The 18393-nt window shown below is 37.0% G+C and overlaps 1 protein-coding gene across 5 annotated transcripts in view; it reads right to left on the bottom strand.

The window, feature by feature from the left end:
• PTPRM (protein tyrosine phosphatase receptor type M) overlaps positions 1-18393 on the bottom strand; it is a 773521-nt gene that overhangs the window by 427813 nt on the left and 327315 nt on the right. For all 5 annotated transcript variants that reach the window (XM_077900010.1, XM_077900009.1, XM_077900008.1 and 2 more), the window contains exon 5: positions 1031-1146. In XM_077900010.1, the coding sequence (XP_077756136.1) occupies positions 1031-1146 (116 nt within the window). The remainder of the gene's footprint in view (positions 1-1030; positions 1147-18393) is intronic.

The raw sequence follows: 18393 nt of genomic DNA on the forward strand, positions 1-18393 counted from the left end.
TGAAAAGGTAAGGGGAATGTAAAAGTTACAGAGTGTCATGCAAATGTGACACGTCACAATCACTAAGACACTATAGAAGAGGAAGGACAATACGAGGTGGAGAGGTGACATCAGAGAGGAAAGGTCAGTGTGCGTGAAGTGAAAGTCACGGTGGGATGGAACAGATACACAAAGAGGTTAAGTCATGAAGCAGCTCTGCAAACTAAAGTAAGTAATAATTAAGCAAACTAAAACAAAACCAACAAGATCTACAAGGAATGAGGGATGGGTGGGAAGCAACACTAGGCACAGTAAAGAATGAGCATCCTGCACATCAGTGAGTAAAAGGCAGAAACAAGAATGGGAGAATGCCACAGCCTAAAGAAGCATGTGGTATTCTGGTTAGAGGGGACAGGTCACTTCATCCCACTCATTCTCTCAGAATCCCGGTGACCACGGATAAATCCATGAAACAATTTGCCATGCAAAATACTTATGGTGGAATTTGAAAGACTGTAACACAAGCACACAAATTATGATTACACTAAAAATGTCTACTTAAATATTCAAAAGTAAAAGATGTGTTGTTATTTTCTAACTTGAGGCTTTTTTCTCCTTGTGGGGATTCAAATTATAAAAAGGTGTACATGTGTGTGCACACGCACATGTGTGCACGTGTGTGTATGTGTGTGTGTGAGATGCTCTGGCTATTTCTCAAGAGGAAGAGTAGGGGAGAGCTCTATATTTGATACTTTAATATCCTGCTCTAATAGTAATTTCACAACCATATCTTCAAAGCAAGATAGCTAAGTAGAAGCAAAAGGAAAGAACAGAAATTAAAAATAAAAAAAGGTCTGTGAAAAAGAGTTAGCTTATCTAGAGCTCTTAGTAATCTCGCAACTTATCACTAAAGGAGGAAAGGAACAGAGACAATTCACAGGATCAATTTTCCATCAGTACCCCGACACTGACCTGGGCCCCTGGGCCCTTCCCCAGTGGCATGCACCTGTCCCCGGGCTCTCCCTGAACAGGCGACGGCGAGTTACTGTACCTGCAACCACAGCTTGTCCCCCGCCACAGTCCGGCCAATGGCACTGCACTGGAAGGTGGCAAACTGGCCGGCATTGACTTCCACATTCTGAATCCGCAGGAAGTGGGGAGTTCTGGCTACATGAAGAGAGAGAATTAAAGACATTAGAAGTGGAGATCTGTAACTTATAATGTGTCTTTTTTGAATCTATCTGCAATTTCGGGCCCTTCCATTCTGTTTACCTTTGAAGAAAACATCGCTTTTGCTTATAGGAATGCTTTCAAGATTTCATTACAATTGTAAAAAGTATCATGGAAGGCTTTGGTGTGCTCTGTGAAAGAACAGAGAAGCCAAGCATTCTGGGATAGAATCAAGAAGAAAGAAGATATTTTATTGTTCCTGCTGTGCAAATTATCATAGCTCAGCAGTCTTCTCGTAATAACAGATCTGTATTAATAAAGATTACACTGAAGCCTAATTGATGTTTTGAACAAAAACATATTAGATATTTATATTAACAACATGAAAAGAACAGTAAGAAGTTAAATGGTGTTGTCAAGGAAACTTTTTAAGCCAAGTACAAAGCTGTGCGTAATATATATTTTAATACAACTAATCGGTATGCAGCATTACTTATGTAATATTTCCCAACTACCAAAAATACCCCATAGACAGGCTCTGTGGAATTATGTTGGGACTGCCATAGCGTGGCAGTTTCTGCTGATTCTTATTCCCAATTCAAGAAGAATGATTCCAAATGCTAAACAACATTAAGTCTCATAACATACATTGTCCATGGGAGACAGCCCTCTGAATAAAGGATAATTCTATTTGATCTGAGAAGCACAGACCAAATCTCTGCAACAGAGCAAAAATGTGTGGTAAGGAACTAGAATGACAGGTCAGGAATTAAATTTTATGATAACTTCTATTTTTTAAAATATTTTATTTATTTATTCATAGAGACACACACAGAGAGAGGCAGAGACATAGGCAGAGGGAGAAGCAGGCTCCACGCAGGGAACCTGATGCGGGACTCGATCCCGGGACTCCAGGATCACACCCTGGGCCGAAGGCAGTGCTAAACCACTGAGCCACTGGGACTGCCCAACTTCTATTTTTTTTTAGGAAAAAGTCTCATCACAGCAGTGATAGGATAAAAGCAAAGGGCTGGGAAAGGAAGAGGTTAGGGAATAGAAAAGGGAGAGAACAGGATGCTAGTGTTTTCTGGGAGGGATGGGTAAATCTGGAGAATAACTAGAATAAATTTCTTCTGCCTTTCTGGCTTGCCCTCACTTTCTTTCTTTCTTTTTCTTTTCTTTTTTCTTTCTTTTTTCTTTTTTTTTGACTTGCCCTCACTTTCAATGTGTCTTTAGGCCATGCCTAGACACTTTCAAAGAATGGTACCCCACTACTGAGTACCCAAACATGATACACCAGCACTACTATCAGCCTGTGCAGAACATAATTAGGAATGGAAGTGGGTTACTACCCAAGAACAAAGAGAAATGCATTTTAATATCAGTAACACATAGGTAAAGTCCATTACTAATTTGAGGGCCACTAGTAATTTGAAAAATATATTCATGATGCTTAGCATGCAAAATGTCCTAAGTAACTTCTTTAAAAAAAGCAGTATAACTATGGGTCATTGTTTCTAATGCTAATATATTAATTTAAAGCCCTATGACCTAATTTTTCACTAATTTAAATTATCCTTGGCCAAGAATAACATGATGTTGTGGTTTTTAAAGACCTCTATTGAAAGTTCCTGAATCAAATTTCTCTTCTAGTCTCTGTTCTCAAAAAGCTGAAAGATGTTTTATTTTTAGAAAATGGAAAAAGGTAACATTTTTTGAGCATTTGTGTGCCATGAACCTTTCCACTGAACATTCACAAATGTTCTGTGAGGTAGATATATTTTCCATTTTGCAGATGGGAGAATTTGTGGTCACTTGCCTAGTAAGTATCAGAACCAGAGTGTGAATAGTTCCAAAGCCCAGGCCCACTGAGTTGAATTCATATTATTTGAAATTAATAATAAAATTATTTAAAATTAATAAAATCCTTATTATTTCAAATTAATCAATGAATGGGGCGCCTGGGTGGCTCAGTTGGTTAAGCGCCTACCTTCGGCTCTCGCCATGATCATGGGGTCAGGGGACTGAGCCTGTGTCAGGCTCTCCACTCGGAGGAATCTGCTTCTCCCTCCCCCTCTGCCCCTCCCCCTACTTGCACTTTCGTTTTCCTCTCTCTCTCTCTCACTCACTCCTCTCAAATAAATAAAATTTTCAAAAAATAAAATAAAATGAATTGATGAATTCATATTATTTATATTGAATTTATATTATTCAATTAACTTGATTTTATATTCTTTAAAATTGTTTACTTGCAATTCCAACTTCGGTAGAATGCTACTCTCCTAACCTCACCGCTGCCACAAATGAATATACTTTTGCTACACAAAAATTCCTAACCATTATTATTTTAGATTAACCTATATGACAGGTTCCCCATACTAATAGAGATCATTAAGAATTTGAGATGTGACTAAATTAATAGGACTACACTGGAAGCAAAAAAGCTGTATGTTTGTCAAGAAAATAGAAACAAATAGAATATTCTTTTTCTTCAAATCCAACACAATACGTCCACTATAGTGTACCTGTCATCAACTGGAAACTTCTTCAACTGTTTTCCCCCTATAAAATAATTCTAAGCACATTACCCCTAGTCACATGGACATCAGACTATACTGTTTACACAGCATTCATGAAAGGAAGAAAGATGATGGAAGAGGTAAGCCCTCTGTTCACTCGTGTGTTTGTACAGCAGTAGATTTTAGCTACTTCACAGGAATTCAAAGGTAGATGATCAGAGTGGTCTATGCTCTATAGGCTTTCAAGACACACACACATGTACAGACACACACACACACACATGCATACACACACGTACACACACTACCCTGCACTCCTGGCTCTTTAGGGAGCGGCTAAATACATTTCCTGTCAACCATCCTTAGCCATTGGGGGTCCCCTTTCAAGAGGGTCCCTGTCACACAGCCTTCACCATCTATAGAAGTTGCTCTCCTCAGATTACCAGCAAGCTCCTAATTGGCCCAACAGCCTTCTTTCCTTCTTCTTCCTGATTGTCTCCCAAGGAGAACTGTTATCAGCCACACTGATCTTTTTCTAAAACTTCCCCCCAAAACTTTCAAAATTCTATGTTCAAAGTCATTTTCCTGGAACTTCTGCCTTTGTTCATTCTTCTTTATGCTCCTCCCCTACATGCAGATTTGTCTCAGAATTAGGACTCAGCTCACTTTCTCTTCTGGAGTGTGTGTGTGCACCCTGGTACAGGCCCTCTACCCCCCACAGAGCTACATCAGATTCTTAGAAACAAGGAACCTGTGACCCTGTCACCGCATTACACTCTTGTTAGCCACAAAGGAACTTCTCTATTATGGGGAGCCTCGGAGCCACTCTCATTAACTGTGAACCCCCACAGGGGCAGACGAGCCCTTCTGGAGTCAATCCTGACACAGCACCACACCCCAAACAGAGGGCATCCAGACCACAGGAAACAACAGCCACTGGATTCCCCACTGGTCAGCTGAGGGCGGGAGCCAGATCCACTGCCGGAGTCACATCAGGATGAAAGCTCACAAGCCAGGTGAGCTCAGAGCTGATAAATACTGCAGGGAACTGTGTCCTAAGAAGCACAGTTAAAAAAAAAAAATCAGACCCTTCAGTCCAGTGAAGGAAAAACTGGGTCACAGGGGAAAGGCAGGGGCAATTGAGAATGACGGCTGAGTTCAGATTTTGTGCGATGAACCCAGTATGCAGAGGGTACAGAGAGGCATGTTTCCCTAAGGGTAAAGAAGAGTTTTCTAACAGAACATGGTATGAGCTGGCTAGTGAGGGAGCCCTTTATAGATGTGGAGTTGGCAGTTGGCGGGGCAGAGAGGTGTGTAGGCTGGGAGCTGGGGTGCCATTTACGACTGGCATCCTACAGACGGTTGCCAGCTCTCAGTGGCTCGTTCAAGTCCTAATGAGGGCCCTTGTCACCTTTCCCCCATTGCCTCAGTAGCACTCCCTCTGGAGTAACGGAGTCCTTGCTTTCTTTCTCCGTGAATATTTTGGGTACAGGGACTGCATCTTCTGCGCCCTCTGGAGACACCTCTCGCATCCATGGGTAAGCCATAAAAAGGCTTATGGTTTGAGTCATATTTAGAATGAGTGGACTCTCTGAAGCTGGGTTCGAATCCCAGGCTTCTTTGTTTGGCAGGTGCCTCTTCGGTTGGAAGCTCTTCAGTCAGGTTTTGGTTCTTGCCTCTCTCTTCTGCCTCTCGGGTCCTGCTCCTCTCATGGGAACTGCTCAGTCCGCTGGTGTGTTCTTTTCAAATCCCTCATACCTACCTGCTCCACTAGTACAGGGCTAACCACTTCCTTTCCTGTCTGTGTGACTTCATGAAGGATTATTTAGAACTTCAATTGTTCTTTTGAGAAAACCTCCCAAGCTGATTCCCACATACCCTGAGCACCACCCCTACTTTCATATTCCTATGGGTTGTTGAAGACAGATTATCCTGCTCCTTTGACTGGCAGGACATCACACTGATGACGTTGCTCTCTCCCATCCATGTCATGCCTCCTAACTCTGCTAGCCTCTTGCTGAAGGCCACTGTAACAAGTTGGATCCCTAAGACAAAATTTTTGAGTGTGTAGCCATCTTTCATGATGACTTGTGGTAAAGGGGCGTTGCAGTCAACGTGCTATTCTGCAGCTTCACCCCACTTGGTTAAGCCCAGGGTCAGTTCCGAGACTGTGCTAAAGGATTGTGGAGTGTTTTGAGTATCATCCCTGGTATTTCCTTACATAGTTAAGCTACTAAAAATTAAAAATCAAAAGTTTCCCCTAAAAATCCATTGCAAAATCTCCATCTGTTACTCATGTATGTCTTTGGCCTTGGCTTCTTATCCTGCACCCCACCTATGACTCCTTCTCCTCTCTCCTTTTATTCTCTCTCTACTTTAAGGTCCCCAAGAATTTTCTCAAAATTCCTCTTGCTTTCTTATGCAGCACAAGTAAGTTCTCTAAAATTTCTCAACCAGAAGGTCTAATCAAAGCATGTGGAACACCACAGCTCAGCGGCCACCCCTCCTCCCACAGATACAGAAATGCAAGAAAGATTCTCGTTCCTATAATATTTCCCTTCCTGATATAACCATTAGAGATTTTCAGCCCTTCAAAGGCTTCTACACTTTCTGAGTGGCACAAGGGGAAAGCTAAAATACATTTAGTTTGAACAAGTAAGCTTGCCATGGGCTAAAATCATTTACAGAAAATGAATTTTAAATCTTGAAATTTTTAATTTCATTCCTTATCTAGCATGGCAGGAGAGTTATTTTGGAAAAGCAAGGGTGAGATATTCATATAGTTGTCTCTTTCTCTTTTAAAATACTATAGCATGTTTCCAAACTGCCCAAGAAATAATATAATTCATTTTCCCCTAGATCTGAATGGCATCTGAAAACAACTACCTGGACCAACTCACTTACATGCTCTTCCTACTAATATGGTTAATATATTTCAAAATGTCCAAAATATTGGAAATCAATTTAATTCTTTTTCCTAGGATTTGTGATTTAAGTAATTTATTTTTCACTTTTAGAAGATATTTTCAATAACAAACATTAAAAATAGAGAAATATGTAATTTTTAATCATAAAAATTTATCTCTAAGAAGGAATTTTTGAAATACGCATATATTTCTGCACATTGTTATAAAAAATGGAACATATCCTATCACATGTTGAGGAGACACAGAGCATGTTGACCTAAAACCTGGGCAACCTGAGGAAGGCTGGGAAGGTAAACTTTGATTCATCCAGAGTTAGAGTGAATTCAGGAATGTTCATAAAGATTATTTATTGCACTAGGTGAGGAGACAGATGAAAAGCCAAATCACGAGAACAGCCAAAAATTACGTAGGTATGGGGAGAGGGTGGGATGAAGGTTAAAAAAAAAAATTCCACTGGAACCAAAAAAGGAAGCTTCTAGCACCTAGTAAATCCCCTCTTGTGGGGACATAGTGTGGGCAGCTATGTTATTCGTGGGTTGTTCTGAGGTCTCTGGTGGGAGCTTCTGGCTTTGCATCACATTATCAAAACAACCCCTTGCCATTAAGAAAACTAAACACATCTAACACAGTCTATTGGTATCTTTCTCTTTTTCTGTGGCAACCATGCACTTAAAAAAATTAACAAAATATGGTCAGCATTTTCCTGTCTTAAATATTCATCTAAAACTATTTGAAAATCTGCCTGATATACATCAATGGTCCTCAATTGTGGCAACACCATCCCCAGGAAACATCTCACAATGTCTGGAGACATTTTTGGTTGTTACAACAGGGGTAGAGAAGGAGAGGGTACCACTGGTACCTAGTAAAAAGAAGCCATGGATGGTGTTAAACATCTGCAGTACACAAGATAGCCCCCCCACCGCGACCCCCCCCCCCACCGCCAAATTACCTGGTCCAAAAGGCCAAAAGAGTCGAGGTTGAGAAGTCCTGATATACATGATACAGACATACTAAAGTCTACTGGATCATCCTCTACTGCTGAATATTTGGGTTTCTTATACATATGCCAAGATAAAAGTTTTCATAATTAAATCATCATATAGACTTTCTGCTTTTTCCTTAGGAAAAGTTTTTAGAAATTGAATACAGTAAGACAAAAGTAATGCATTTTTAAAAGACTTTTGACACAAATTGCCAAACTGCTTTCCTTAAAGCATATAACAATTTGCATCTCTACTAAAACGATATATAAAAGAGCTCTTTCACCACCCCCTCAAAAATACTAAGTATTAATTTCTGTAATCTGTATTGAGAAACTAATGAAATACATGCTCTTTGCTCTATCAGCTAACTTTATAATAATAAATAATTTGAATATCAGAACTGTCACTAGTTCTGTCCTTGGTCTGTTCATCCACTGGAAATCCACCCTAGCGAGACTGCTTTCCTATGCGCCCTGTTTCTAGCAATGGTTAACTGAACCAAAAAGAAAGACACAGAAAAACTCATTTATCAATACAATCTACTAATACTTACTGCCTCCAGGGTTTTTTTTGTTAGGATATAACCTACATTTTTAATTTGGAGGCTAAAAATATGATTATGTGACAGTTTGTCTTTGTTTGCCCCCGCTCCTAAAGATTTATTGGACAGAACGAAAGTTATTACTTTTGCCTTAGAATTGTTTTGATCTTCAATACAGCTTTCTGAAAGACTGTCGGTGCATATTACTCACATAGTAAGGTTAAAGGTTTAAGGAATTTATACTTCTGTTCAAATTGTATTTTGGGAGGGCCCTTCTCTGGAATGGATTGACTGTCTTTGCTTTGGAAAATAGCATTGCTTAGTTGAGAAAAACACTGCCAGAAAAAAAAAATCTGGCTAAGATAATAAAAGCCACAACCCAAATGCAAGCCAGATGAACACACACAAACCTATTATGCATAAATGTTTTTATAAGCAATGTATCTTTGTCAGATGAAACATAATTGATCTAAATGGAAGACAGTAACTCATCCACCAGGGTGAACAAGACAAAGGTATTGTGGAATTCTGTTTTCCACATCAGTTTCTTCTAAGAACATGGAAGTCAAAATTTCTAATCATGGCATTTGTAGGGACGCCTGGGTGGCTCAGTGGTTAAGCATCTGCCTTTGGTTCAGGTTGTGATCCCAAGGTCCTGGTATCAAGTCCAGCATTGGGCTCCCCCGGGGGAACTGCTTCTCCCTCTGCCTGTGTCTCTGCCTCTCTCTGTGTGTCTCTCATGAATAAATAAATAAAATCTAAAAAAATGCATTTGTTAAGTTTTTTCAATAAATGTTAAAGGCCTATATAACCTTTCCAAAGTTATAAAATGCCTGGATTCTCCTTGTCCAGTGATCTGAATTCTAGAACTGTTTCCTTATCGGAAGGCCAACACTATTTTATGATTTGGATTTCTGCCACATGTGTTCAAGCATCAATATTTCAGCCCATTACTACCTCTGAACAAAAGTAAAAGTTCCTCACCCCAAGCCTTGGTGGACATTATCTATCTATCTATCTATCTATCTATCTATCTATCTATCTATCTAATTTGTAAAACAGGGATTTTTTTTTAAAAAGTACCTATCACATAGGGTTGAAAAAAAGATTAAGCAACATGCTCCAGGAAGGTATGCTGTGTGCCTGGTACCATCAAAAATGTTCATTAGTATTTAAAATAACTAATGTATCACTGGAAACTGGAAAAGATCCCAAGAAAAAAAGCTCTACAGCCAGAAAAGTTCTGATCTCATGCTGAGCTGTATGCTCTGAACCCTGCCAAACTATCTTAATTGTAACACCAGGTATAGGACCGTTAAAGTAGGAAATTTCAATCTATCCCATATTCAAAAAGAAAAATTCTCTCCCTCTCTCCAAATTTATAGGCCCATTTGTCTCCTAGATACTCTTTCAAAATGCTATGCCAGCTTTCTTCCAAAATCGGCAGGAGTTCTAAAAACTAAGTACCTTCCATGAATATCAAACAGGAATTTTACTACAACTCTCCTATTTTCTCATCTCTGCCATATTCTGTTGCTTCTTATTAAGAAAACAGTTTGTAAAAGAAGAGAGGTTTTCAGGTATTAATTGATCTCAAATCAACCTCTGATCCCAAAGTCAACTATTATTGACCAAGATGCAAATCCCTTCATAGATGTTTTGTATTATTGATCCTTCAAAGCCCGCACCAAAATGTTAACAACAAAATCAAAGAACGGTAATTTGTGAGATCAAAGTGCGAACTGAAGGAGGGCAAAAGAGGAATGAGTCCTGACCCTTTTATGATTTTCATTTGCATTTTAATGGTAATGGCATAGGTTGAAATGAACTGGAAGCTTTCTCAAACTGCCAGAACAAGCAGTCAACTCTTTTATTTGTGTAGCATGTCATCACAAACAAGAAAGCCAACTTCTGCCTACGAGAATAGCTTGGGACTGCCCACAATGAAAAACAGTACATTCTGCATGCATTTTTCTTTTTATATTTTTAGATGGACACTGATCAATTACTCCATGTAAGAAATCAATCAGTTTAGCTACTTAATTTGCAGCTAACTTATTCTTGTGGGCCCATATGGGTGGAGTGCCTAAAAATAATAATAACAGCTAACATTTATTGGGCCCTTAGAATGTGCCAAGCACTGTTATACGTTCTTTATGTACATTCTCATTTAATCCTCACATTTACTCTGTGAAAGTATCATTATTATTATCCTCATTATATGAATGTGTTTATAGGGCCAAAGAGGCCAAGGAACTCTTGAGACAGAAAGAAGCAGGAAGCTTTGCTCTTAACAGGTTACAGGACACAATTATTTTTGTTTTGCTTGAAAGTTAAGGATGGATTTTTTAAGAAGATTTTATAATTTTATTCATGAGACACAGAGAGAGAGGCAGAGACATAGGCAGAGGGAGAAGCAGGCTCCCCACAGGGAGCCTGATGTGGGACTCAATCCCCAGACCCAGGATCACACCCTGAGCCAAAGGCAGATGTTCAACTGCTGAGCCACCCAGGCATCCCAAGGATAGATCTTAATGAAATAATTTTTCAAGTGGCAAAACAGATTCAACATTCTTATCATGGAAAAAAAAGTTAGGTACTATACACAAGTAACTTTTATAAGTCATTCATATCTCAAAGAAGAATGACATTTTTGGAGGAGAAAAATCCAAGTTAGGTTCCTATGTGTTTAAAATGAAATGTCAGTTCTGAATTCTATGGACCTCTCAACGGAAGCATGTGATCTGTCATTACTCAGCAGTACATAATTAAGAAAATAGTTCTAATTTTTTGTCACTATTATTCTTATTTTAATCACACTGCTTAATGTCTTCATAAAATATATGAATTTAGAAGCAGGCCAGCAATATTTGGGTATGCAAATAAATCAGTGAGTGAAAAAATTAATTTTGTTTTATAAAATAAGAATAACTTTGAACTTAGGATGCTGTATTATGAAGTCAGCATGTCTTAAATGTTTAAAGAAAAACTGCTAACTTATTTCATATTCCAAAGTAGTAAAACACCACAGTATTGGATTTTGTATTCACTTTATGCAATATATGGCATGTAGGTTTTTGTTTTCAATCTTTTTCAAAAGAGTAACCTACTAAATAAAAGATATTTGAAAATGATATATCCAATAAGGGGTTAATATTCAAAATATATAAGGAACTCATGAAAAGATGTTCAACATCACTCATCATCAGGAAAACACAAATCAAAACCACAATGTGAGGTATCATCTCACACTAGTCAGAATGGCTAGTATCAATAACACAAGAAATAACAAGGGTTGGCATGGATGTGGAGGAAAGGCAACTCCTGTGCACTACTGTTGGGAATTGGTTGAGCAACTCTGGGAAGTGGTATGGAGTTTCCTTAAAAATTAAAAACAAAAATACCATATAATCTCATAATCTCACTGCTGAGTATTTACCTAAAGAAAACAAAAACATAAATTTGAGAGATATAGGCACCCCTAATGTTTACTGCACGATTATTTATAAAAGCCAAGACAGGGAAGCAACCCAATTGCCCATTGATATGTGAAAGGATAAAGAAAATGTTATATACACATATATACACAATGGAATATTACTTAGCCATAGAAAATGAAATATTGTTATCTGTGACAACATGCATGAATATACAGAGTATTATGCTAAGTCAAATATGTCAGATGAAAAAAAGACAAATACCATGTGATTTCACATATATGTGGAATCAAAAAACAAAACAAACAAACAAAATAGAAACAGACTCTTAATACAGAAAACAAACTGGTGATGGCCAAAGGGGAGGGGAGGACAGGTGAAATAGATTAAGAGGTACAAACTTCCAGTTATAAAGAAGTTACAGGAATGAAAAGTACAGCATACAGAATATAGTCGATAATATTTTAATAATTTTTTATGGCTACAGATAGTAACCATACTTAATTGTGAGCATTCCATAATGTACTGAATTATCAAATAACTATGCTGTACACCTGAAACCAATAAAACAATGTGTGTCAACTATACTCTAATATACCTTTGGCAAATGCCAAAGGGAGTTCTTTGATTGGAAGTCAAAGGATGTTAATTAACATCATAAAATCATTAAAAGGTAGAGCAAATCTAACTGGCAATGGTAAATTTGTAGTTATAGTTAGATTTTGCAATATGGTAATAGTGGTGCACAATTTATTTACAATTCTAAGTAATAAAAAAAGAACATGGTAAAAATAACTATAAATAAAATTATCTGTTGTTAGTTACACGATATTAAAAAAACATAAGTTATACCAAAGAACCTATTTTGGTTTCTTTTCTTCATGATTTTATTTATTTATTTGAGAGAGTGTGTGTGAGAGAAAGAGAGAGACAGATCATGACCAAGATGAGACGGAGAGGGAGAAGCAGACTCCTCACTGAGCAGGGAGCCCAATGAGGGACTCAGTTATTAATGAGGTCATCCTGAGATCATGACCTGAGCCAAAGGCATATGCTTAACTGGCTGAGTCACCCAGGGGCCTGGAATCTATTTTGTAATAATCTAAAGTGTGAGGGGAAGAAGAAGTAAATAGTGTAAAGCTTCTAAATTTTATTAAAATTAGGTTGTTATCAGTTTAAAACAGGGTGTTATAAGTTTAAGATATTTTATGTAAGCCTTATGGGACTTATATAGAAAAATTTTTTAGTAATTTCATGGAAGAACAAGACAAAGTTACAGCATATTGAAATCAAAAACTCTGAAACACACAAAAAATACATCAGAATCAGAAACAAGGAAAAATGGATCTACAAAGCAAACAGAAAGAAATTAACAAAATGGAAATAGTGAGTCCTTTCCTGTCAATAGTTACATTAAATATAAATGGATTAAATGACATTATCCATTAGGTCTAAATGGATAAAAAACAAAAATAAGATACAACAATGTGCTGCCTACAAGAGAAGCATTTTAGCCTTAGAGACACACATAGTCTGAGAGTGAAGGGATAGAGAAAGATGTTTCAAGCAAATGGTAAGAAAAAGAGAGAGAGAGAAAGAAAAGAAAGAAAAAGAAAAAGCAAGCAAGCAAGCAAAGCAAAGCAAAGCAGGGGTAGTTATACTTAGACAAAATAGACTTTAAGTTGAAAATGGTAAAAAGAGGGCCACCTGGGTGGCTCAGTCAGTTAAGTGTCTGCCTCCGGCTCATGTCATGACCCGAGGGTCCAGGGAATGAGCCCTGCGTCAGGGTCCCTGCTCAGGAATCTGCTTCTCCCTCTCTCTCTCTTCCCCACTCATGCTTGTGCTCTGTCTCAAATAAATCAAAATATTTTTTAAAGTTTTTAAAAAATCTTTAAAAAAATCTTTAAAATCTTAAAAAAAATTTTTTTACATGATAAAAAGAGACAAAGAAAGTCATTCCGTAATGACAAAGGAGCCTAATCAAGGAGATATAACAATCAGATGTTAACAGGAAGATATATGTATACAATGATGAAGTACTCACATACAATGGTGAAGCACCCACATAAAAAATTACTCCCTAAACTTCAGAAACTTCTAGAAATAAAAGGAGAAGTAAACAGTAACACAATAATAGTTGGGGATTTTAATACCCCACTCTCAATAATGGATAGAGCGTCTGGACAGAGCATCATTAAGGAAACAGATTTAAACAACACTATAGACCAAATGGATCTAACAAACATATATAAAACATTCTATCCAACAACAGCAGAATATACATTCTTCTCAAGCATACATGAAATATTTTCTAGGATAGATTGACTATATGTTAGGCCAAAAAACTAGTCTTTGCAAATTTAAGAAGGCTGAAACTGTATCAAGAATCTTTTCTGGAAAAAAAAAAAAAGAATCTTTTCTGACCACAATGGAGTCAAACTAGAAATCAATAATATGAGGAAAATTGGCAAATTCATGAACACATGGAAATTAAACTATTCTATCCATTAAACAAATGGATCAAAGAAGACATTAGAGGGTAGAAAAAGTTTCTTTAGATAAACGAAAATAGAAACACAAAATACCAGAACGTGTGGTATGCCACAAAAGTAGTTCTGAGAGGAAACTTCATAGCAATAAATGTCTACATTAAGACAACAACTTTCTGAAAAAGAAATAAAGCAGTCAATCTCATTTACAATAGCATCAAAATACTATAATACTTGGGAACAAATTTAACTAAGGAGATATAAAGATCTCTACTACCCATTGATGAAAAACATTTTTGAAGACACAAATAAATGGAAAGGTAGTCCATGTACTTGGACTGAAAGAATTAATATTTTTATCTTTATTAATTTTTAAAGATTTTTTTATTTATTCATTTGAGAGAGAGAGAAAAAAAGAGTGAGATCACAAGCAAGGGGGAGGGTCAGAGGGAACAGAAGATGCAGACTCCCCATTGAGCAGGGAGTCAATCCCAGGTTCCCATGATCATGACCTGAGACAAAGGTACCGATTAAGCCATCTAGGCACCCTAAAATTAGTATTTTTAAAATGTCAATACTACCAAAAGCCATCTATTGATTCAATGCAACTCTTACTGAGATTCCAATAGCATTTTTTTAAAGAGGTAGAAAAAATACTCCTAAAACTTATATGGAACCTCAAAATACCCTGGATATCCAGAGTAATCCTGAGAAAGAAGAACAAAGTGGGAGGCACCACACTTCCTGATTTCAAGCTACAGTATAAATTTATAGTCATCAAAACAGCATGATACTGGCATAAAAATAAACAAATAGATTAACAGAATTGAGAGCCCAGAAATATACCACAGCATACGTACTCAACTAATTTTTTAAAAATAAGTCAAGAATACTCAATGGAAAAAAAGACAGTCTTTTCAATAATGGAGTTAGGATAAGTGGATATTCACACATATAAGAATGAAATTTAAGCAGAAATCTTAACATCATATCTTGTAACAACACAGGAATTAACTTAAATGGATTAAAGACTTATATGTGAGACATGACACCATGAAATTCCTGGAAGGAAACAAAGGAATACAGCTCCTTGGCCTGGGTCTTAGTAATGATCTTTGAAAATGACACCTAAAGCACAGCAAAAGAATAAAAAATAAACAAGTGGGACTACATCAAACTGAAAAATTCTGCACAGCAAAATAAACTATCAACAAAGTGAATGACAACCTCATGGGATGGGAAAAATATTTGTAAACCATATATCTGATAAGGGATTCATATCAAAATTATATTTAAAAAACTCATACAACTTAATAGAAAAAAAAACTAATTAAAAATGGACAAAGGACCTAGAAAGACATTTCTCTAAAAAAGATACATGAAAGATCAATAGGTACATGAAAAGATGCTCAGCATCACTAGTCATCAGAGAAATGCAATTGAAAACCACCATGAGATATCACCTCATGCCTGTTAGAATGACCATCATCAAAAAGACAAGAGGTAACAAATACTGGTTTAGATGTAGAGAAAAGGGAACACTTGTGTGCTGCTGATGGGAGTATAAATTGATGCAGCCACTATGGAAAATAGTATGGAGGATCCTCAAAAAACTTAAAATAGAACTACCATATGATCCAGCAATCCAGCTTCCTAGCAATCCAAAGGTACTGAAAACACTAACTGGAAAAGATCATCCTCACACTCATGTTCAGAGAGGCATTATTTACAACAGCCAAGACATGGAACCAGCTTACGTTTCTGTCAACTGATGAGTGGATAAAGAAGTTGCAGGATCTGTATACAATGGAATATTATTCACCCATAAAAAACAAGGAAATTGTACCATTTGTGACAACATGGATGGACCTCAAGGGCATTACACAAAGTGAAATAAGTTAGACAGAAAAAGACAAATACTGTATGATTTCACTGACATATGGAATCTAAAATGACACAAACAAACAAGAAAACAAACTTATGGAAATAGAGATCAGTCTCATAGTCACCAGAGGTGGAGGTTGTAGGGAAGGGAAATGGTAGAAGATGGTCAAAAGAAACAGATTTCCAGCTATAAATCAATACTAGGGATGTAATGTGCAACATGATGACTACAGCTATCCCTGTCATGTGATATACAGCAAAGCTGGTAAGAGAGTAAATCCTATGAGTTCTCATCATAAGGAGAATATCTTTTTTCCTTTTAATTTTATTATATCTATATGGGATGGATGTTAGCTGAACCTATGGTGGTAATCATTTCATAATAGATGTAAATCAAACCACCATGCTGATGCCTTAAACTTTTACAGTAATGTATGTTAATTATTTCTCAATAAAACTGAGGAAAAAAGATAAATAGCTCAATTAGAAATGGTGATAAAATCTAAATAGTCACTTCTTTAAAAAGGTAAATAAGTGGCCAATAAACACACAAAAAGATGCTTAACATAATTAGCCATTAGGGAACCAAATTCACAAAGAAATACCACTCCAAAGCCACTGAGGTAACAAACAAAAAAGAAAAAAGAAAGAAAGACAAATAACAAATATTGGCAAGAGTCCACTGCTCCTCAGAACGTAAAATGGTGCAGCCAATTTGATAAACAATTTCACTGTTACCCAAAATGCTAAGCATAGAGTTATTCTGTGACCCAGCAATCTTCCTCCTAAGTATGTACCAAAAGAATTGAAAAAAATGTCCACACAAAAGCCTGTAACAGAAATGTTCATCACAGTATTATTTTCAATAGCCCCAAAATTAGAAACAACTTGAATGTCCATCAGTTGATGAATGCGTAAAGAACATGTGGCCATTCATACAATGGACTGTTCCTCAGCTTCAAGAAAGAATGAAGTATTGAAACACTCTAGAACATGCATGAACCATGAAATGTGCTAAGTGAAAGAAGTCAGGCAGAAAAGGCCATGTATTGTATGATTCCATCTAAGTGAATTATGGGAAAACAAGCAAATCTATAGAGGCAGAAAGTAGATTACTAATTGCCTAGGGCTGGGAGTAGAGGCCAAAGAAACAGAGACTTGACTTTACAGTGAGTGCAGGGCTTCTTTCTAGGGTGATGAAAATATTCTAAAATTGACTGTGGTGACAGTTACACAATTCTGTGAATATACTAAAAACACTGATTTGTACACTTTAAGTGAGTGAATTGCGTGATATGTGAATTATATCTCAATAAACTTGTTAAAATGCTGCATGGCTTGTAAGACATAAAAATACATGCAAGGAGTACAAGGTTATAACAGAAATACCCATACATGCATAGCTTATAACCTGCTTAAAAACAGGAGGCAACATTATGAAGCTGATAAAATGCTTCTTCAGGTTCTCCTACTAGGATTATTGGGCCAAATTCAAAATATATTTTTAGCGTGCATACCAAATAACAAAAATTATCTGTGTTCATTAGAAGTGGGCTTAAGCCATCGAGCTGCTGATTCTGCACAGCCATATCCACATTTCATGCTGATCCTGCATTTTATTGTCACTACATTAAAATCAATTTTATGAGCAACTGTATACTCTTAACAGAACAAGTACTTTAAAAAATATTGAAATGCCTACTCATAAACCTATATGAATCCAAACAGGGGCCTTAAGAGTGAAGTAAATAAAGTTCAGCAGTTTTGCATCTTTTTGGAAAGCATAGTTTTAGTTATGAAATATTTATGTTCCCTTGTGATTTAAATCTAATGACCATCACGATTTAAAAATAATTGATTATTATTTAGAAATCTTGCTGGGAAATCCCTTAAAATATTACCTGCAAAGCTTTACATTTTAAGACCAAATATTGCCTTCTTTAAAATCTTTATTTGCATGTTTTCCCCATAAACTTAGAGATTCAGGAAAAAATAACTATAGAAGGGCCATCATCAAAACCATTTAAAGTTTACAGTTCAAAATACTGTTGCACCATACATCACCTTGGTACAGAGCCTGTTTTGCAATTCTGTGTCTCTTAAGAGCAGTTTGCAAAGCCAATTAGGTATTAGCACCAGTATTCTCCAATGGAGGGATCATAAATACCATTTCTATGGCTATAGGCAGCTGGGCTTGGAAGGAATGAACAAAACTTCAAGAGACACATTTCAGGAGGCTCTGATTGAAGGACAAGCATTAAGTAAGTCTTTAGATCTTGCTGAAGACAATGACTCAAATCCTGCAGAATGGGAGGAGACACACTTCAAGAGCTATTTTATTGGCCGATGACCAGATGTAGAACAAACCCAGGACGCAGAACAGGAGAGACCCCTGCAAACTTGGTCTCACCAATTGCATCAACAACAGGACAGCAAAAACATCTGCCTTGGGGCAAAGGTT

Source organism: Canis aureus, chromosome 6, assembly GCF_053574225.1.
Source record: "Canis aureus isolate CA01 chromosome 6, VMU_Caureus_v.1.0, whole genome shotgun sequence".
NCBI classification, from domain to species: Eukaryota; Metazoa; Chordata; class Mammalia; order Carnivora; family Canidae; genus Canis; species Canis aureus.